The following is a 22,754-nucleotide window of genomic DNA, read 5'->3' as shown; positions in this document are numbered from 1 at the left end:
AAGTGACTCGTTTTAATGCCTAACCGGACATTGAGAATATATAATAGTTTTAAAAAATAAAAGTCGTACATATTATTTATTGTGTATATACTAATCGAAAAGTGTATGTAAATATATGTGAATAACACTGCTGTATTGTGTTGCATAACGCCGCTGTCGACATTCGCTTTTTGCTTTTTTGTAAACGCAATTATCAATATATAACTTTCATACATTGAAACGAATTGTAATAGCTATGATAAAGTTTCGTTTTTCCCGTTTTGTTGTGAAAGATTTTCCACCTGTTCGCCTGCAAATTACAACTTCCAAACCAACGGATGTCTTCCATAAGTTCCGCTGGGAGAAATGCGCCGGAACTGAACATGTCAGCCGGGGCAAGTCAGGTAAGGCATGTACATACATACATACATATATGCATACTACACGCTTATTAAACGTACATATAAATAGATATTTTTAGAAGTACTTCGGAAAATAGGTTTCATGAGTAAAAGCTGAAGTAAGCGCTGTTATATGTATGTACATAATATAATAGTCAAAGCAATTAAATTAATTTAGAATGTCATATATTCTGTGTTAGAATATAATGTAATTTTAAACATAGTATACATTAGGTTAGATATAACTTTCTAAACTTTCAAAATTTTGTAGATAATTCTTTTATTGGCTTGATTTATTCACTTAAAATTTCGGAACTACAGTTTTTCAGGTTTTCAGACGTTAAGGGTGAAAATAAATTATAATATTAGTACTCAGTTTAACAGAGACTTTCAACGTAAATGAATGCAACTGTTGCGCTATATTTATTGTACTAGAAACAGATGATAAATATTTTGTTAATTTCGGTCGAGAAATTAAGAAGAGCCTAGATGTTAAGCACTGATCAAATACCATATAACATAACCATACGTAATATAAATCTTAATAAAGATTTTTATAAAGAATGAGTAGAAAAATTGTTAGTTAATATTGGAATTAATTAGACCAATTAAACTATTATATATGTTAACACTTTGACTTAAAATGACTGGCAAGCTACATATTATCCCCACCAGCTTGATAATATTCACATGAATATGTTTGTGTGGCAGTGGATCCGGATTCATAGTTAGATAATTGGGGGAATCAAACCCAGTTCTGGACCACAAAAACAAATAAATTGATTAGGCATACACAATTATGTACTATACATATATACATATATATATTCGGTAATAAGTGAAAACAATAGTCATTGTGAAACGGATGCTTCACTGATGTTTTCGGTTTTCCCCCGAATCTGACGAATTGTGCATTCAAATCAATTTGCTTATCTGTATTGATTGATCCACTGTGAGTTGGCGTTACAAATACATATGTATGTACACTCGTAAATACATACATATGTGTGTATATCTGTGAATTAGAAGTGTGTGATTAATATATTTTAAGCGAATATTTAGTGCTGGCAGTGGATAATGAATTGTATGACTCAGCATGTGGTATTACTATAAATAAATATGATAATGTATGTATGCATGTGCTTAACAGAAAAGGAGTTCGCAATTGGTATTTTAATCATTTTAGTTTTTTTTTTTTTTAAATTTTCTGCAAAAACGTAGATATTAAACTAATTAATGATTTCGAGCTGACTATGGAGTGAGCTGTTTTCTTTAATAATGATCAGTTATTCAGTTATGATGACATGCTAACTTTATTGTTTGGTTTGCTTAACGCTGTGCAGAAAAAATATGCTTAATATGTACATACATAGTACTTATTTATGTATGGTAGGTATTTAAGTTTGAGTATTTGAAGGAGAATACTAAACTATTTTATTTTTTTAAATTCGAGTTCATTAATAGAAAAAATGTTCTGCTGTTAATTGAAGTCGTTGATGACGTTACGTATTATAAATGTCTGAATACATGTACATATACATAAGTGCAAATTCTGCTCCTCTAACAATTTAAAGTGCTCAAATAAGTATAATTCACATTTCTGTGTTCTTTTTTCCAATTTTCACAGAGTTTTTCAAAGCTTAATAGTTGTTAGAATAATATTTGGGTATACATACGTATGGAAACGAAATGGGCTTGGATTTGTATCCGGAAAGGTATTGTGATTTCAGCAGCACTCCCTAAAACATTTTAAAGTATGATTTCGATGCTGCTTACATACAACAACAGCAATATGAACTAAATTTAGGCTTCATGTAAAATAAGAAGCACTTTCCAAACGAAACTACCAAAAGAAGGTCCGGCGAGGTCGATTAAACAGGATTTGGTAAGAAAGACGGTAAGAAGAAACGCTCTCTCCCGGAAACGAAATTGCCAAAACAAGGCCCGGCGAAGTCGATCAGCCTCAATGTATTTGGGGATGTTTCATCAACCGTTGTGCCAATGATACCTCCTTTGTCCACCCTGGCGTTAAAGTTGGTGGTGATGTCAGCTTTTACTCTTACAAGGACATCAACCATTAGGCAGCAGCTCCTTTCCAATTAAGGAACCGGCCATTCCAGGTGCATGCCTTTAAATCGTAATCCTTAACATGTTTGCAGTGGTCTTCATCCAAAGGTGGGGTCTCTCATCCGAGGCTAATCTTTTCATTGGTGGTGTTATTTTACGTGGCGGGTTCCACTCGCTTTCTCACTTTGGCTCGCTTTCAAACGAATGGTTTCCGCTACCCAGAGGATACTTGGTCTAAGAACAGAAGTCGTGAGCTGCTTAAGCCATTTGTAAAATAATCGTTTATGGCCACTCCAAAGTGAATGACGCTCAAAGAACTTTCCTCACTTGCGTGAACTTCTACACATGGCTCCATCCTCCTGTGCAGAGATTATTCTAGGGAAAAACTATCATGGGGAACATATTTACATTCCCAGTGCTAGTAAAGCGGCATTTCAGGCAATATTATTCTCGTCTATTAAAATCAAATGAACTATGGTACTGGCGAGCATAAAAATGCTTAATAGGGTTGCTACAAAAATAAGCTTGCCGATCTTCTGGCGAAAGAAAAGAACTGAAACTGTTTCGAGAGGAACTTTAGAAAAAGAAAAGGGCCTGTAGAAAAAGGGATACAATACGATACAAGAAACTAATCGTTCTCCTTGTGACCAAATAAAGACAGCTGGTAGAATTTTATACAGGTCACTGCAGAAAAAGGTGTCATCTACATAGGTTGGGTAACGATTCCACGGATCTGTACCATTTCTGTGACCTAAAGGCAGAGACACCGGGTCATATACTCGTTAATTGCCTCGCAATCGCAAGTTGAAGGAGTCACACTTTCGAGCAAGTCTATCCGGGGAGAGAACAAATCACAACCATTATCCCAGGAGCTTTACAAAGTCTCTTTGAATTTTCTCCTTCTTATTCTTTGGGTAGCTTTTCGCTGGAACATACTGTTCCACTTCCATGCGAACGACATGGCCTAACCAGCGCAAGATTTAGCCAGCGCCACTGCTCATACGGAAGACTCCAAACACCGCAAGAACTTTGAAGTCTTCCGTGTGAGTTTTCTGGAATGCTTCAAATGTTTTTTAATCTCTGTTCGTCCATCTTTCTGCGCCGTCTAATAAAACGGGAATAAAGAGGCTTCTAGATCTTAATTTTTGTTCGTCGATAGAGGGGATCTGTATATCAATTGACTACTGAACCCAAAGTTGGCAATAATTATTCTGCCCTTGATCTCCTTCTTAAGCATAATTATTTTTACTGCTCTTTGAAAATATATTTGAGCAACCATTCAAGTTTTATTCCATTGTTCCTTGACTTTAATGATAACTTTCAAATATAAAATTTCATATAAAATTCTGCTGAAAATATTCAATTTGCGCAAATTCAACGTACAATCCATATAATCTAAATTTATTTTTGATAAAAATGGTGCACTTTCCTGTGTGTGAGCCGAATTATGATTTACCACAAACGCTTAGCGCCATTTTCGAAACCGAATCGGATGTAGTGGAGACCGAGCAGGACAAATTAGATCAAGCCAGTAAACTACAAAGTGCCGAATATGAAACCGATTATTACAGAGTGCTCCCATTGTTGTCCTTCAAGAATGATCATCGCGAAAAGGTTTTGTCATTGAAGGAAAATGAATATTTGCGTTTACGATGGCAAAAGTTCTTAACCAAAATACCAAAACATTACATACGCATTCGGCTTTATAGCGACCAACAAAAAATGTAATTTCCACAAGCTATTGCATATTATTTCATCTACTTATACATATATAAATTTATATACATATGTGCATACATATATATTTTTAGACCGATTACCCCACGACGTTTAGTACTGAACGGTTGTTTTTATGGTGTAGATAACAAGTTGTCACCGGTGCCGATTATTCCCGATCCGAGAATGTATGAGAAAATCACTTCCAAAAATATAGACAATGGACAAGGCAAAGAAGTAAAGACGAGAGATAAAAGTCGGCGTCCTTCATAAGAAAAGTGGATGACATAAAAAACAAGAAAATAAAAATTGTTGTTATTATTTTATTTCCATGTCTATAAATGCACATAAAATTCTTGATCTTTAAGATGTTTATTTATCTTACATATGACAAACTAACTGATCATGGTGATCCCAATATTCACGGGAATATAATTATATACTACTGTGATCAAATTGAAAGTTGAATTTTGTCCATTTCATTTCCTTGAAAGCAATCTCCTCCCGCTACAATGCATTTATGCCAACAAATTTTCTAGTCATCATAGCACTTGGAAACATCCTGCGTCGTGATGACCATCAGAGCCTTCTTCGATTTAGCTTTTATATCCTCAATTGAGTCAAAACGATGTCCGCGGAGTGGTGAATAGCTAGAAGTTACACGAAGGTAAATCAGGCGAATGCGGTGGTTGCGGCACGATATTAGTTGAAAATGAGGCGAAATGATTACGAATAATAAATGCAGTATGAGATGATGTAAAATTGTGCATTATTCTTTGTTCAATAAGTTCAGACATTCAGAATTCACTTTTAGAGCCTCACAAAACGACGCGTATATTAAATACTAATGAATATTTGACGTGAAATTTAGCATCGATGTCACTAACAGTACTACCAGCTTTTCCGTTTCTAAAAACACGCAAAGTGTAAATTAAAAATTCACCTTTCAATTTGATGACAGTAGTACAACTTATACACTGACGGACATATTCGGTATAAGGTTTGTTAGAAAAATTAAAATCTTTATACGTAGTATATGGGAGTTGGGGTAGGTATCGACCCGATTTTATTTTTAACTATTCTCATGCCAGATACTAAAAAAATGTTCCCTGGGTTTCATTAAGGTACCTCATGTACCATCATCAACCGTGTGGAGTAAAGTCAAGCGCATTTTCGGAAATCCTTATATTAGTTATATGGGGGCTAGGTCAAGTATCCGCTCAAATTTATCTATTTTAGACACAAAGATACACTATTATGAGTAAAACACGCTTACTCATTTTTGTTGAGATAACTATTATGAGTAAAACACGCTTTCTCATTTTTGTTGAGATAACTCACATATTGGGTGATATATAGTATGCAGTAAAAAGTCACCTGGAATGTATATGGGGGCTAAGGGAAGTATTAGCCCGATTCAACCCATTTTTGCCATACAGACATCCCATAGTCAAAGTAAAACGTAAGCAAATCGATTGAGTAGTGCCACCGGAATCATGTCCGCCAGTTTAAAAAAGTGTGCTTTGAGAAAAACACGTTTAAAGTTTGAGGTGTGCACTCCAAGCGCTCCGAACGTCGAGGGGTATTATTATTTTTGGGCCTTTTTTGAAACCTTCCAATGGCAAAGGGGGTTTCTACATTAATTCTAAGGGTATAAGGGAACAGAAAATGCAAAAAAATGAAAAAAGATTAATCTACTGATGCTTAATGCTTAGTTATGGCATTTTATGTGTTTTCGATTAATGGCGATTTGTGGGCGTGGCAATGGTCCGATTTCGCCTCGAAATTTTTTTATACTAAGGATCGGCTCTAATATTTGAAAACTACGTCTGCTTCACATAGAAAGACGTTTTGTGTACTTAGGTCTGCCATAATTATAATACAACTGACCACAAACTGTGTTCCAATAGATTCAAATCTGTTCTTCCAGACTGCCAATTAACAGCAGCTATCAGAAATATTGCTTTTAAGCTACTGGTAGGCGATTTTTGCCTAATGTGCTGAAGCGGAATCTAGGTGGAAGATCCAATGCTCTCCATCAAAGAGCGTGTTGATTAAGCGCTTTACTACGTTTTTTAAAACATTTTGCTAGCATTTTTTTGCCACAGTTTCAACCCCTTTTTCACAGAAGGGAAGAGGTGTAACGTCTTTTACAGCCTTTACGCCCCACCAAATGGCTGGATGGTGACCACAGTGAAGCCTTGGAATACCAGTTTTTGCAGTCTTTGGAAGTTTTTGCGTAATTTTTGTTGTTTTGCTTATTAACAACTTCTTCGACAGTGAAAATTTTTTCTTTTGTAAAAAACATACTTTCATGGCCTCAGCGTCGTTGACCGCGTGCCACTGAAGAAACCGTTTGCATGTGTTGAGCCTAATTTGCCGCAAGCAATGTCGGAAGATTAATAGCAGCCCGACGAAAGCCTTTCAAGAAGAGATCATCTCGAATAAGTTTTGACATTTATTGGGTCGATATATCATTTCTCGTGAAATAATTTTATGTTTTTAAGAAGATTTCTTTCTCTTAACATATAACTTCTGTACATTACCTCTCGTATTCCAAGTCTTTACACATGCAACTACATATATACATACAAGCACTTTTACAATTTATCTGCAGCGGACTTTCGGGTTCGTCAGCATAAATCCAGGACTCATCGCCAGTAATAATACGTTTCATGACATACTGGTAAACGGAAAGTTTTTTTTGGACGGTTATGCCGACACCTTTCTTAGGCCTAAATGACCTTTCAAAATGGTTTTCACTGATCCTTCCGACATTCCAACGATGCCAGTATGATCTCTGACTGTTAGTCGTCGATTCTCAAGCCAATTCCTTTATTATACCCTAAACAGGGTAAATTAAGTTCGTCACGAAGTTTGTAACACCCAGAAGGAAGGGTCGGAGATCCTATAAAGTATATATATAAATGATCGGTATGTCGAGCTGAGTCGATTTAGGCATGTCCGTCCGTCTGTCTGTCGGTATATATGTATACGAACTAGTCTCTCAGTATTTAAGATATCGTTTTTAAATTTTGCAAACGTCATTTTCTCTTCAAGAAGCTGCTCATTTGTCGAAACTGCCGATATCGGACCACTTTAACATATAGCTGCCATATAAACTGAACGATCAGGCCCAAATTCTTGTATGGAAAACTTTCATATTGATATATTCATGAAATTTGGTATGGATTATTTTTTAAAGCATTACATTGTAATCTCCGAAGAAATTATTTAGATCGGATTACTATAGCATATAACTGCCATACAAACCGAACGATCGGAATCAAGGGCTTGTATGGAAAACTTTCGGATTACTGCTTAAGGTAACAATATAATCTCCAAAAAAATGTTCAGAACAAATTACTATAGCATATAGCTTCCATACAATCTGAACACATATAATAGTTACTAACAGAAATGAACCTGTGAAGGTATTTAGCTTCGGTGCAACCGAAGTTAACATTTTTTCTTGTTTTATTGACATGTTAATTATCAGCAGATGTTGATTGCCGTCCTGGACATGGTTCGTCGTTAAAGCGTTCTCCACCCTCTTTGAATAATTTGTACCCAAAAACACTTGCTCACAGCAAACAATTATCACCGAAGTCTTACTATTTTTTGCTCACAGTATTGCGCTCGAATTTAGAACTTCCTTACTTGTTTTGTATAATTTAGAATTCGATCGGCCGTCAGCCAAACTCACAACTAATTGAGCTTGCAGTCATGCAGCCACCTACGGCGCTCGCTATTTATATTTGTATGCATGTATGTATGTATTATATGTAAATATTAAAATATTTATCTATGTACGTTACTCATGCATATATAGTTGTAGCAAAAATGCACATACTATACTAATATTATACATATGTATATACATGTGCATACAAATATGCATACTTGCATGTTTGAGTACCCTGGAAAATTTTACATCTCGTTTCGCTATGATAACACTGGCGTTAACAATTCTTAAACGAGGTCAAAGGCTACGGCGTGGTCAATCTGATCTGCCAAACGAAACTATGTGAGTCGTGTTTTAAACGCGGACACCTTCATCTTTGGCACCAACGCCAGCAACGCACACACACGACTGTTTACATACATACGAATGTGTATGGATTTGTGTATATATACACCGGTGCTTTGACGTCAGTATCGTCACTTCCAACTACGAGGCTAATGGCATTTTCATCAAGGTTTACTTTTGTCATTTAAAAAGTTAAAAATTATTTCTAATGCAAAATCTGACAACTCCAGCCAAAGTTGTGTTGGAAGATTCTCATGCGAGCGCCATTCAACGTACTTGTATATACATATAAATATGTGTATATATATGTATATATAATATTGCTTGTGTTTGAGCTTTTAATTTGTGATTTCAAATTACAGCCGTTATTTGTTACTTGTCACAGAAGTCGATATCAAACATGGAACAAGTACAAATGGTTGTAACTTAACAACAAAAGCCTAGAAAAACTAAATTCTCTACACAATTTGATTAGTTACAGTGCTCTGTGGTCCGTGGTCCGTGGTCCATGTTCGGTGACTGTTGGTTGGTGGTTGGTAGCTGGTGGATGCGGGTGCAACCCACTGCCAAAATGACTAATAATTCTGTGTATTGTGGCTGTTGTTGCTTTATTTCATATTCAATTTATGTTTGCCTATCAATATTGGCTGTCGATGTTCAACGTGCTATTCAAAATACAAAAACAATAAAAACACAAAAACAACACATAAAGAAAAGAATAACAAATAAATTTCAAAAATTGAAAACAAAACATTCAGATCGATTGGTATTTATTTAATTATGTTGTTAGTGACCAGTACAGCAACCGGTTGAATAGAATTACATTAATTTCGTTGGTCGCTTAGCTGGCGGCAACGAGGATGAAACAATATGCTTTTAAACTAGTGCTTAAACGCGTCAAGAACGCGGTAGGCGCATTTTTTCGTAACTAAAAACAATTAATAACAAATATTCATCAATATGTATGTGCATGTGTATGTATGTAAATCTGTAAAAATATTTGTATCATAAATACGAAAATAATTTTATCGGAGCTATTTTATTTATACACCTAAATATATTTATTCAGTGTTAACCATGTATTTATATACAGGGGTTCTCAATAGGAGCGGATTATAATTAGCTAGGTTAAGTTCGCGTGAAAGATAACGCTGCAGCTCTCTTGGACAACTGTGAACGTTGGTACTTTGTGATACTTAAAACTTCTAAAAATGGTTGCTAGATCGACGAAGCGGTTTGAGCTTACCACAAATTTGTTAAGGTGGCTAATATCAAGCTACCCAGTCTGGCAAAAGCTGTACATTGGAGGAGTAAGAGCATGTATGATTCCACTTCGCCTTCATCCGCTCAGAGTTGATTTAAAGAAGAAGTTGGACGTTGCTCCGAGCAACTAGCTCAAATGACTTCTTACAGTTTACTCTGGGCCAGAAGGATATCGCAGCCGCATAAGTACTGATTGTTGACCAGCGCTCAGATTATATGAAACTTCATGGTATACCAAGAGATAGCTAAGAGGTCTGATTACGAATTTGAGTTGAAAATTTCCCATCATGTAAAGCTATTTTTGGCAGTTTAGTAAATTCTGGTGGTTTGACCCCAACACCTCTTAACTAAAATACAAGTAATCCTACGTATTAGACAATTTTTACTATAATTTTCGGACTCATTTGCTTCGCCTCCTTTCCAGTCTGGAGAAAGCAGAACTAACGGTACGGTTGTTTAAGCCAATGAAATCAATATCATCGGTGTACGCCAGCAGCGGTACACTGTTATAGAAGACCGATATTACGGTTTTAGCAAAGCAAAACAAGCAAGAAACAGCCAATGATGTAAACTAGTGCCATAATTCCATTATTTCAATGTTCCGACTATCAAAAACAAAGTCGACTATCCATGACGATAAATTCAAATGATCGTTTGGCGAAAATGGGCCTAATTTGCGACTGGACCTGAGTCAATCAGAGTCTATTATGACAACGGTTAAAAACTTTATAGTTCAGACCTTCTTCTTTCTGACTGCTATTTGTTCAGGTCGATGTAAAGCTCCCTCAGTGGAGTACGGTTTACATTTGGCTTTATTCCTTCTTTGCCGCCAAGCCACCACAGTTATTTTGGTATGGATCCACAAATTCTCAGAAAATGGGTAAATACTACTAATGATATACAAATGTATGTATATGATATATCAGAATATTTAGCATTCTTAGATAAACACTATTAGCGAGTAAAATAGGATGTAGCCGTCCAACAATTATTAATGTTAATAAAATGAATCAGGATGATCGTTTGAAGCGTTACAGTAGAGTTGGGACTAGGAGGAAGACATCTCCTCAAACAGATGATGTTATCCATGGATTATCTTTAAAGGATCGCTTTAAAAATTCTATAGAAGTAAGACGAGACTTAGAGGAGCAATACAATGTGGCAATAAGTGCGAGCATAATACGGAGGAGGTTGCAGGAGTATGGTTCGAATGTGCGGAAACCAGCGGCTAAACCAGTTTTAACCAAGAAAATGAGGCTTGCTCGTTTGGAATGGGCGAAAGCGCACCGTAACTGGTCATTGGAGCAGTGGAAAATAGTAATATGGCCGCATGAAAGCAGATTTAATTTGCACTGCAACGACCATTTACCGTGTGTCCGCCAATTTCCGGGGGAACGTTTCTTTTTATATCCGAGGTTCTTTGCTTTTTATTGATGGGACGATGAACGTTCAGAAGTATGGAGGAGATTTATCCTATTTTATCGCGCCCGTCGTAGACGAACAATATGGGCATACTTCTGAGGCCATCTTCCAGGACGAATCCTCACCGTGTCATCGGGCTAAATCGGTGAGTGCTATTTAATCACCGATATATCCTCATGTTTAATATTAAGCAAAATGTCATCTGTCTACATTTTCTTTTTTGCAGGTTCAGAAAATGTTTGCAGACCTTGGGATATCACATATGACATGGTCAGGAAATTCTCCCAATTTGAACCCGATCGAGAATCTTTGGCATGCCATGAAAATGAAAGTAGCTCAAAACCGGCCAAGCTCAAAGACCGAACTGAAAAAAATACTTAATAAAGGGTGGGAGCAGGAAATATCAACCGAATACCTTGAAAACTTAGTTGTTCCAACGCCTGCCCGAGTCCAATCAATTATAGCCGCCAAAGGTGGTTCAACTGCATATTAAACATTTTAATTAAATATTTATTAATTTATCATATCAAAAAAACAAAGCAAAAATTACTCGAATATAAAAAAATTACAATACTAAATAAAGATTCTTATTTAAATATAAGAGAAAAATTGGTTTCATTGTTTCCTTATAACTAGTAGTATTATTATTAAAATTATTTCCTCATTTATTGAGTATTACATCATATTCTGTATATATTTTAATTTATCGAAAGGTTTGATAAGTTAAATCGCGGTAATTGTAAAAATATTCCAAAAAAAAAGTGGTAAGGTTAAGGTTAAATGCCACGAGTGTAAATATAAACGCCTACAGCACCTACTCGCCCTAATTGATAACCCCTTTATATCAATATAAATAGTTATGGTGAATTCGCAAGTTGTTAAAACCTGAAATGTCTTAAACTGTAAACATGAAGTTGCGCGATTGATGAGGATAATCTCACTTAATAAACTATGCTAAACCAAAGCAAAACGAATTTGAATCAATCAAAAAAACGAAAGCAAACGTGAGATAGGAATAATTACTATATCGATGCACCGTCTATATACGGTACTCTAGAGTTCTGTGATATTTTTCGCACACCTTCTACGTACGTATGTATGTATGTTTGTATATTCATCTTAGTCATAACAATTAGTATGTGGAATGCTTATGCTATTATCAAGACCAGAAATAGTAATGTGTTTTATACTCTTGCAACCTGTTGTTACAGAGTATTATAGTTTTGTTCAAATAAAGGTTGAAAACTAGTCGTGATAGGATGTGCTAGCTTGTTCTTGATTAGATATGAGATAACTTGACGAAACTTGGTACGCTGGTTCCTTAGTGCAAGAAAAAATAATTAAAATGGAGTCATGTGTGGAAGTTCACATGAGTGAGGCAAATTCTCTGAACGCCATTCCCTTAGCACTGTGCAGAAACGATTTTTTACATATGGCTCAAGCAGCTCACGATTTCCGGTGTTAGACCAAGTATCCTCTTAGTAGCCAAGGAACATTCGTTTAAAGACGAGCTAACGTGAGATGGAGAATCATCCCTATCCCATTTGAATATGATATCATTGGTCTCAACCGCCGTTTTGCTTTCTCTAGACTGGATAAGGAAGCAAATGGGTCTGATAGTAAACAAGGACAAGACGAAATATCTCCTGTTATCAAACAAACAAACGTCGACAAACTGCAAGCAGACCTCTCTCTCTTATAAAAATACACACGTTCTTATGGACGCAGTTATTTAGACAGCTGTACGGCTATACGATATTTTTGGGTCAAAATTTATTGGCTTATGCTGACCATCTTTTCTCACCAAATCGAAGCGATCTGGTTTCCCCATTTCTTAATGAAAAGACTTACTCGGGAACAACATATGTTTACCAGTTCTGCAAATTTATTATCAAAATAATGGTTCGCTTATACCATGCTGTGGTCGACATAATCGCCCAATAGAGTCGATAATTTATCGCATGCATGCGAAGAAGACCCGAATTACTCTACATATTTGTTATCGCGTGCGACATTTGGGGATAAGTCTTGCTATTTAATGGAAGATTTGCTGAAGGAACTCGGCTTGTGAGCTTGCAAAATCCAACTTGTACAAGAAAAGAAAAAAAGAAGACTGTGCCAGGCTCGGTGAATGGGCCTACAACGAGATGGCCACAGAACTCGATTTCCACAAGAAAAATTTGTTCAGCGATGCAGCTCATTTTTGGTTGAATGGGTACATTAACAAACGAAATTTTCCCATTTAGAGTGCTCAAAATGTCACAAAAATAAATCAGGCCGTAGATTAACCGTCGATTGGGAATGCTATAGAGTCATGATTAATGAAGATCGTGCGATTTAACACCGCTGGACTCTTTTTGTGCGGTTGTTCGGTTATGCGAAATGGCATCAATCAATGAAGAAAAAATATACACATTCTTTTTTCAAAAATCTAACTTATCGTTTGAGAAAATCTTGAGACAATTATAATACAGATACTTAACTCTTTGAACAAATTGTGGTCATGGTTATGGCAATTTCCGGAATACAGAATTATAATGCTAGATTATTATTTTTTTCCAGTTTTACTTTTTTAGGGGGTGGCCATTAGTTAAGTTCTGGCTATATGCCATATTAACTTATAAACGACAAACCTACACTGGCTTTAGACTAGTCCAGTATTTTTGCATAAGCTGAGCCCAATCCCATAATAAGGACTGTACCGAAAAGAAACTGCACACAATTTTTTATTTGTAATTTAACGGATTATATTAATTTTTGCTTGTAACTTTTTTTAATAACAAATAGAAGACTTTTTATCCACTTTTAATTAAAACTAGTAAAAAAAATTATTCTCTTAATTTATGCCGAATTTTTCATTTAATTCCCTTCATTAAACTCTGCACACTCTGTTTTCTAACGGCACGGCTTGCCTTAAATCAGTTTTTTTATTCATTGACGTTTTCGACAACTCGATGGTCCTTTTTCAACTTCCGTTTGCAATTGGCCAATACTTCTTTATCGGACGAAATTCTGGAGCGTTTGCAGAGTTCTTCTGTTTTTTAACATAATTGGCATTGTTGTCCTTCAATAAAGCCAAAGTGGAACGAGCATAGTGTACTGTGGCTAAATCCGGCTAAAAAATTGTTGACACGATGTGTTTCTTATAAACTGGTATTAGGCGACGGTTTAGACACTCCTTCTTATAGTTGTCGCCCGATGTAGTAGCCTTTGTTTAAAATGGAGTGGTCTTAAGGCCACAAGAGCAAATAGCCTGCCAGATGAGTATTTTCTCGCCAAATTTTTCAATTTGAATTGTTGACACTGACTGGTCGACAGTACCATCTTTTTGTTTTGTATAGAATTGGGGACCTGGTAATGTTCTTGAGTCCATTTTTACGTACGTTTCATCGTCCATTATAACACACTCAACAAAATCTTCTAGCAAACGTTCGTACAACTTCCGTAGTCTTGTTTTCCCTATTTTTATTTGTCGTTGACTTTTTTTGGGAATCTTTTGTTTTTTGTAAGTTTTTAAGTTATTCCTCTGCTTCACTATTTGAATCATAGTAGCACTGGTTTTAGCTTTTTTCGCCAAATCGCGCACAGACATTGATTTGTTTTGGTTTATTAAGGCCAACACCTTTTCTTCAAGATTTGGATCACTAGGGCCTTTTTTTCGCCCACTTTTTGATAAATCCTTAAGAGAACAGGTTTCACTGAACTTTATTATAATATTTTTTACACCATTTACACTGACTTTAAACCGTTTTGCAAGCTTTCTGTATGAAACGCTTTTTTCAGTACAGTAATTGTGCACAATTTGCTTACGCACGTGCTCTTTTATTCGACCCATCGCGAAAATGAAATAACAAATTACGGAGAAAGAACAAACAATAGAAGCAGAACTGATCACGCTTTTGATCACTGATCACGGTACTTACCGCAATGTGATCAACCGGCTAGTTCGTGAGAAATATTGAATTGAAAGTGTGCAGTTTCTTTTCGGTACAGTCCTTATGTGAGGTATAAGTATGTAAATCGCTGGCCCGCGGTCGGTATTATTTGAAATAAACATAGTTTAAAAAAACTAAAAAACACGCTTTTAAAGCATATCAAACTAAAAAGTGAAAAATAATTCTTTGTATAAACTAACAATAATAATGAAGGAAAAATTCCTGCATTATTGTGAAAATAGCGTGGAATGCTCGATATATGAAAAATATGTCACAAAGCACCCCACGCTTTTCTCACAATAATGCAGGAATTTTTCCTTCATTATTATTGTTAGTTTATACAAAGAATTATTTTTCACTTTTTAGTTTGATATGCTTTAAAAGCGTGTTTTTTAGTTTTTTTAAACTATATTTATTTTAAATTTTTTAGTTTTTCTTCTATGAGGTTTGCCAATATTGTGAAATATAAACGAATATAATTTAAATCGTATTCTCCGCTATTAGATTCGGTGACAATTTTTAAAAAGCTCACATCGACGTGACAGCCAAAGTTAAAAAAGGAGTTTTCTACTACAGTTGCTTCTCGGAGGCATTTTGAAAACTAGTATCTGAATTTTTTTTTTACTACAAAAATTTTATTATAAGTATTAATTTTTTTATTACCTAAAAGTCACATGTTTTGCATTATTAATTTGATATTATTTCTTCTGGTGCGCGGTTATACTTATATACATATGTACTGCTTAAACTTACTGTCGCCTTCCTACAGTGTCGCTCAAATATTCTACGTTTCAGTACCACTTAAAAAAGTTACAAACATACATACATACATACATACATACGCCTTCCTACAGTGTCGCTCAAATATTCTACGTTTCAGTACCACTTAAAAAAGTTACAAACATACATACATACATACATACATACATACATACATACATACATACATACATACATACATACATACATACATACATACAAGTGAAGCTAAAAAAAGCGTATTAAAAATAAGCTAATTCGTTTCACTATCTATAACTATTTACCATATATGATTTTATTTCTATGTATGTATTTCATACAGCAATGCAAAAAGGAATTCTCGAGGAATAGGCGATTAGAGTAGAATATCATTATGTACATTAAAAGCGATTATTAGAATTATGACAGTACATTAATATGCTGGCTTAATATTTTTATTAACACTAATACCCATAATTAATAGATATAACTTCGTAAAAATTTCTTGCTTGGTTCATCATTATACGGTAATTTGATTGCAAATCTCTCAGCTTCGGGTGATAGTTTTGACAGTGCCACCGTCGCATTTTGTTTATATGTATACATATATATTTTTATACGCATTAACTATCGTATCGAGTATATGCGGGCATAAGTATGGTATACTGGCGTCCACTTCCGGCATTTCGCTTTACGCAACTCAGGCTGTTTATGGAAAAATTTGAGCATTTATAAAGATTGATAGTGGTTTTCTCACCAAACTGCTCAAATAAAAATAACAGTATTAATATATTAATAACAAATAATATTTCAACTTTATTTTTTTTCTGAGTTTGACTAAGCTTCCCCTGAAAGTTATGGTTTACCCTATAGGAAGTTTTAATAATTCTTAACTGTCTTTCTTTCCAAAGCTTGATGGGGTTTTTATGTTAAAAGAAACCCTTAATGTTATTGTAGCAACATAGGATTGTAAAAGTATTGTAGAAAAGTCTCTACTCTTCTTCTTCTTTATTGGCGCAGACACCGCGTACGCGGTTAAAATTGAGTTCTTCCTGTGTTCTTCCCTTCCGCTGTTTGGTGTTGGAGATTCCAAGTGTATCCAGTCCTTCTCCACCTGGTCTTTCCAACGGAGTGGGGGTCTTTTTCTTCCTCTGCTTCCTCCGGCAGCTACTGCGTTGAACTATCTCAGAACTTTAGCGTTTTCATCCAGTCAGTGGTCAAGACCTAGGCTAACCTTCGTTGAATTATATATATCAATATCGTATCCATCTCGTCTAGCTCATCGTTCCAGTCGATCGCCAATGCGCAAAGGACTATAAATCTTCCGCATAACCTTTCTCTCGAAAACTCGTAACGACGACTCATCAGATGTTGTCATCGTCCTTTCCTCGGCACGATATAGCAGGACGGGAATACTGACTTATAGTATCTGGTTTCTATTAGACGAAAGAGGACTTTACTTCTCAATTGCCCACTCAGTCCGAAGTAGCAACTGTTGAAAAGAGTTATTCTGCGTTAGATTTCGAGGCTGACATTGTTGGTGGTGTTAATACTGGTTCCAAGATAGACGAAATTATCTACAACTTCGAAGTTACGGCTGTCAAGAGTGACCAGAGAGCCAAGCCGCGAGTGCGACGATTGTTTGTTTGATGACAGCAGATACATATATCGTCTTGTCCTCGTTCACTACCAGAATCATTTGCTTTGCTTCCTTATCCAAAGCAGAACAAATGGCGCGGTTGTTGAGGCCAGCGATATGAATATCATCGGCGTACGCCCACAGCTGTAGACCTTTATGGAAGATAGTAGCTTCTCTATTAAAAATCGCTGCTAGAATTATTTTCTCAAGGAATAAATTGAAGAAGTCGCACGATAGAGATTCGCCGTGTCTGAAACTTCGTTTGGTATCGAATGGCTGGGAAAGGTGCTTCCCGATTCTGACTGAGCTTTTATTACTCAACGTCAGTTTAAACAGCCGTATTAGTTTTGCGAATGTTAGAATGCTATTTCTTTCATTATCTGAGTCAAAGCAAGAAAAGAGACGAACTATTATATAATTTTCTTCAGAAGTAACCATAGCACCATGTGACTAACCGAAAAGGAAGATCGATCAACATAAAAAAAAATCATTCTGCGTACAATTGGTGAGAACTCTCTACAAGTAAAAATAGTGTTATTTTCGAGATAAGCGTACAAGTCAACCCTGTCAAGATAAGATAATACACATATAAACCTCAAAAAGTAAGTACGATGCTTAGGCAAAAAAATGTGTGTATGAAATCTTTAGAGAAATTAAAAATTTGAGTTGTAAAACGGTAGAAATTGCTCAAATGGTTTTCGACATGTTTCATTGCAATGTTTTAATTCTGTAAAATTAACGGGTTGCGTAAATCTGGTGTTAAAAGGCTCTCTGTCTCTCTCTCATTAAACCGAACCGTTATCATTTCAGACGTTTATTAGGTCAGGTTCGCCTCTATAATCTATTTTTAATGAACTTGTTTCGCTTGATTGGAAAATCTCCGAAACAGTAAATTACCGGATGCATTTTAAAATGGTAGTGAAGAAAATATTGTCTGGGCATTTAACGAAAACATCTGAAATTATGTACTTACCATACAATACCTTACCGTTAGGTGCATTTCTGTGTTCGAGTGTTTGAGCAAAACCAAAACAGAAGTAAACACGTACGCTATGGGCGAAACGTCAACGAATGTCCATGTTGATATGGTGAATTAATTAAAACTTGTTTAACTAGTCTTTTTTCAAATAGCAAATTTTACATTACCAATTTCACAGAAATTAGTGGTAATTATTGAAGCTAGAGCTAGAGCTAATATGATTCAACATAAATTTTCAAAAATAACCACAAAAATACATTAGTAAATGTAACACTTTTCATATTCCCAAACAATGAGCGCAACCGTGAATTTACTAGGGTGATCTAAAAGTTTTTCAATAAAGTTTAATATGTGTGCATCCCTCTAGCTAGTTAAAGTTTTCTGCTCCCTAAAACTGTGATTTTTCCGATTTTTATACTCTTGCAACTTGTTGCTACAGAAATTCGGGTGACTATCTGCCTGTCCGTCCGTCCGTGCAAGCTGAACTTGGGTACAATTTGAAATATCTTTATGAGACTTGGATATAATCAAGCCCCTAGATACCAAATATGTGGGCCCTAGTATCAATAGTTGACTTTTGGCCGAAAATATCGGTCAAGGTATGGGAAATACAATTGAAATTCAGACAGAATCCTCTCTTTAACTCATTCACTCAGCATGATTCTTCAGAAAGAATCGATCAATCTGGCAAAGGCATCAAATGTGGTAGTTACACTGAGGAACATTTTCGATCCATTTATTTAGACATGAAAAAATAGCGGCAAAACTTAAAGTTGACAAAGAAAAACAAAGAATCTGCGGCTGACAAATAAAACGCGAAAATTTCTGCGTGAGAACTTGCGAAGAATGCTACAAGATCTCAGTGCTTATTCCTCTATTACATACAATCGGCACAAATTTGAAGACGCGCTTTTCTAGAGAAGTATTGGATGGATTTCAACGCGCTTTTCTAGAGAAGTATTGGATGGATTTCATGAGTTTGCTGTTTCTAGAAAAAGTATATGCTTTGAAAATCAAAGAAATGGAAAATCTTATTGACTGCTTAATAGATAAATTCAAAGGCCTTTTGAATAATAATAACGTCGTGCGACGTTTGAAACTCAAAGGTGAGCTTGATTACTGGCAGTGTCATTGGAGGCAGAAAGAAAAGTCAAAAGACAACAAGTTATCGACTATTGCATTGAAAAATTTGAAGATGCAGGCCTATACCTCATATTTCATACTTTTCTTTGCATATTCTGCACACTTCCTGTGAGGGATGCGAGCTCTGAACACTCTTTTTCGACACTTCGCCGCATGAAAACGTGGCTGAGGATGAACATACTTCAAGAAAGATTGATCGGACTGGCGTTGCTGCACGCGCATCATGACATTGATGTCACTGCAAAAGAGTTCTCCAAAGATTCTAAAAACTTGGGCCACATTGTTTTGTTTTGTGAAAATTTTCTATTCAATAAACAAACTGACTACGGTATTATACATTGCAATAAGTGAATCGTACCCGCACTTCTATGATTTATAATTTTTTTTTTTTTTAATTTAGTAGGTAGGATTTCATATTGGATGGTCGATTTTTCTACGATCACCCTAATGAAAATGACGGTACTAAAAATATGCATTCGCTAGTAGCATACACACGTTCACACACTCAGTTACAAGCTCATAATGGTATATTTAATTGCAAATGCATGATTGTATAACAAAATTAAGGGCGCTTTTGATTTTCACCTTCGGCTGCGGGCTCTTATTTTGCTGTATGTATGTTAAGCGCTTTACAATGATCACCACAATGCTCACTTCAAATTGGATTGATTTTGCATGCCCTCAGTCATACGTTCAATACATATTTACATATACATATGTATAAAGCTGTATATTTAAGTTGCATTTGGTCGTGTGTGATAAGGTGAAGCAAAATTTTGAAAAATAAACTATTATACCACTATGATCAAATTGAATTTTTTAATTTATACTACGCGTGTTTCACGTCAAAATATTCATTAGTATTAGTCTCCTAAGCACCTTTCGGGTTCTTACATACTTCGTGGCAAATTCTAAGTACTCACTGTGATTGAGACGATTTTATAATTATTTGACAAAAAAAAAATTCCCTGAAATTTGGGCCCACATTAATGTGCTCGAAAGCCTTGTCTATTGTTATGGGTACTTAGTTTGCTATTGCTGTAAACCAGATATCTTCAAATAGTTGATTTACTTTGATTGCAAACTGTTAATCCGAAAACAAGAAATTATAGAAAAAAACCGCACAAATAAATGATTCGAAAAGAAGACGGAAGAAACTTGTGGTAGAAGAAACCACGAAAGAGCAGCGTCGCTCAAGACGACTGATTCATTCAAAAATACTTAGAAAGCTGTTGGCTAGGTGGATTTGCAAAAGTCGTCTGAAGCTCTGATGTATCATAATGCTCTCAATAAAAGCGTTCTTAGTATGATTTATGCGCCCACATATTTCTATATTTCTGTGTATATGTATGTATGTATGTTATGAATAATTTTTATTTTCTAATACTATATAATGTCAGGCATAAAATATGAAAGCTCTTACACCTGTTTAACATGTTTATTTTAATAAAATTCTACAAAGCAAGCCAGTCAGAGTTGGGCCCCTTCTTCGATGACGTCTATGGACGATGCACTTTTTAATTTTTTGTGATTCGACAAACATGCTGACTTCTTCTTTTATTTTTGCTATGAAACATTCAACGTATCACCATTCAGCATTTCGCTGTTAAACGCTGTTAAATATTATTATTTAATAATTAATTAACTGGTAATTCAGCGCTTATGAAGCTGGCAGCAATTACTTAACTCGTTTTTTTTTTTATTTATGAGTTGAATTTGCATTATTTAACAAACACATATGTATGCATTTAGATATACTGAATAATTTTTTTTTAATAATCGAAATATCTTTGGAGATAGTCCTGATACATATTTTATAATATTTTGTTGTTATTTCGGTAGAAACATAATCAGAACATCATGGAATTTGACTTGTTTATATAGACGTGAATTTAGTGGTTCGTTAAAAGTATCTTTTGAGGCCAACTTAGCATGTTTGGAATTGTGTTGCGAGTAACTACAACCTGAGTTTGAAAGGTCACGTACTAAATGCAGGACTTTCAAATTAAGTCTTTTCGCCGATTCATTAAGTTTTTGTAAGTTTAGTTGACCATTATCATTTGAAAGCATTTAAATTTTCTCTCGAGATATACTATACTCAACTGAATAAATAAGTTAAATATTGTCCGCAAACTTCATCCCTACTGATTGAAAATGCTGATTGATTCTTAATTCACTCTGGATTACTTGAGACACTTCCAAAGCTTTCCAAAGCTATTTTAACAGTTTTGTAATACTTACGTCGGAAGTCAATTCTCTCAACTACGACATCAAAGAATCCATCCACAGTTTTTTTTTTGTAAATAACATAAACAGGGGTTTAAGAGGCACATTTAGTGTGAATACCTAAATCCTAATATTAGTTATACAAGTATAGAGACTAGGTCAACTTTCCGACATTTTTTTTTTAATTTACGCACAAAGATACATCGATTTTGTCCGATATATGCTGTATAAAGTCACCAGGAAGTTTGAAAATCTTTATATTGGTTATATGGGAGCTCAGGGAATTATTGACACGATTCAACCCATTTTTTAGAGTTATTATTGTCAGGAAAGGATTCTCTCTGAATTGCAATTGTAATTCCCATACATTGACCGACATTTCCGGTCAAAAGTCAACTATAGATATTGGGGTCCACATATTAGGTACATAGGGGCTTGAACAGATTTGGTTGGATTTGGAAAATTTTTGGTCATGAGGTGACATATTTTATAAGAATTAGTAGATTACAATTTTATCCCGTTAAACTAAGTACTTCTTGAATTGTGTACAAAAATTGACAAAATGGTTCACGACACCAAGTTAAGTTTTAGGCAAAATTTTGGTAAATTTTTTCCTAGTGATCCGATTTGAGTAATTTTCTCAGTATCTTAGAAAATAAACCATGCCAAATATTGTTAAGATATCTTATTAGGTTAGATCGTAGGGTTAATCTAAAATCGATGGATCTCAAATGGACAGATATTTGTCTTTTGTGTTATCCATAAACTCTAAAAAATGGATCACCAGATCTTCATTAGGAGATAGTGAATGATGATTCCACATTTATTTTCTTCACACAGCTTTGGCCAAAAGCGTCCGACAAAATATTTAGCCAATCAGAAAACCAATAATTGAGGCTAGATTGGCTTTAATAAGAGCCAGTAGTTTGGAGGACTTACGGTTACTCTGGGCCAGAACGATGTCGCAGTTGCACAAGTTTTCTCGACCAGCGCTTGCTGAGCTCATTGGAGGATCAAAGACCCAACGCCAGAATGCAAGAAGACAACGGAGAACCGAGTCGCTTCCAATCTGATGAAATTATTTAAAGGGTGTCCTCCTTAGCAAACTTATCGGCTTTGCAGTTACCGCCGATTCCGCTGTGAAGGGACATCTATGCAAGTCTAATATGGAAGAAGCTTTAAACTATTCCTAATGAGGTCATGCACACTGTATGAG

At 35.4% G+C, this 22,754-nt stretch overlaps 2 protein-coding genes across 2 annotated transcripts in view; both read left to right on the top strand.

Annotated features, from left to right (window-relative positions):
* Positions 1 to 83: 83 nt before the first annotated feature.
* The window catches only part of LOC105228901 (inactive serine protease scarface), a 68,587-nt gene continuing 45,916 nt past the window's right edge, over positions 84 to 22,754 (top strand). Inside the window, exon 1 of the mRNA XM_019991315.3 lies at positions 84 to 383. The gene's annotated coding sequence lies outside the window, so the exon portion shown is untranslated. The remainder of the gene's footprint in view (positions 384 to 22,754) is intronic.
* LOC105228900 (uncharacterized) lies at positions 3,729 to 4,625 on the top strand. Its single transcript, XM_011208905.3, has 2 exons — positions 3,729 to 4,171; positions 4,259 to 4,625. Exons 1-2 carry the CDS (start codon positions 3,864 to 3,866, stop codon positions 4,434 to 4,436), a joined length of 486 nt encoding a protein of 161 aa, XP_011207207.1. The 5' UTR covers positions 3,729 to 3,863; the 3' UTR covers positions 4,437 to 4,625.

The sequence above is a fragment of the Bactrocera dorsalis genome, chromosome 3 (genome assembly GCF_023373825.1).
Source record: "Bactrocera dorsalis isolate Fly_Bdor chromosome 3, ASM2337382v1, whole genome shotgun sequence".
Taxonomy (NCBI): Eukaryota; Metazoa; Arthropoda; class Insecta; order Diptera; family Tephritidae; genus Bactrocera; species Bactrocera dorsalis.
This window is presented reverse-complemented; position numbering and strand designations above follow the sequence as displayed.

What these genes read in the sequence shown, in the direction of transcription:
- LOC105228900 (XM_011208905.3), top strand. Translation starts at nt 3,864, where the DNA reads ATGGTGCACTTTCCTGTGTGTGAGCCGAATTATGATTTACCACAAACG. An exon ending in TATAGCGACCAACAAAAAAT is followed by an intron (nt 4,172 to 4,258) that starts GTAATTTCCACA and finishes ATATATTTTTAG; the next exon opens with ACCGATTACCCCACGACGTT.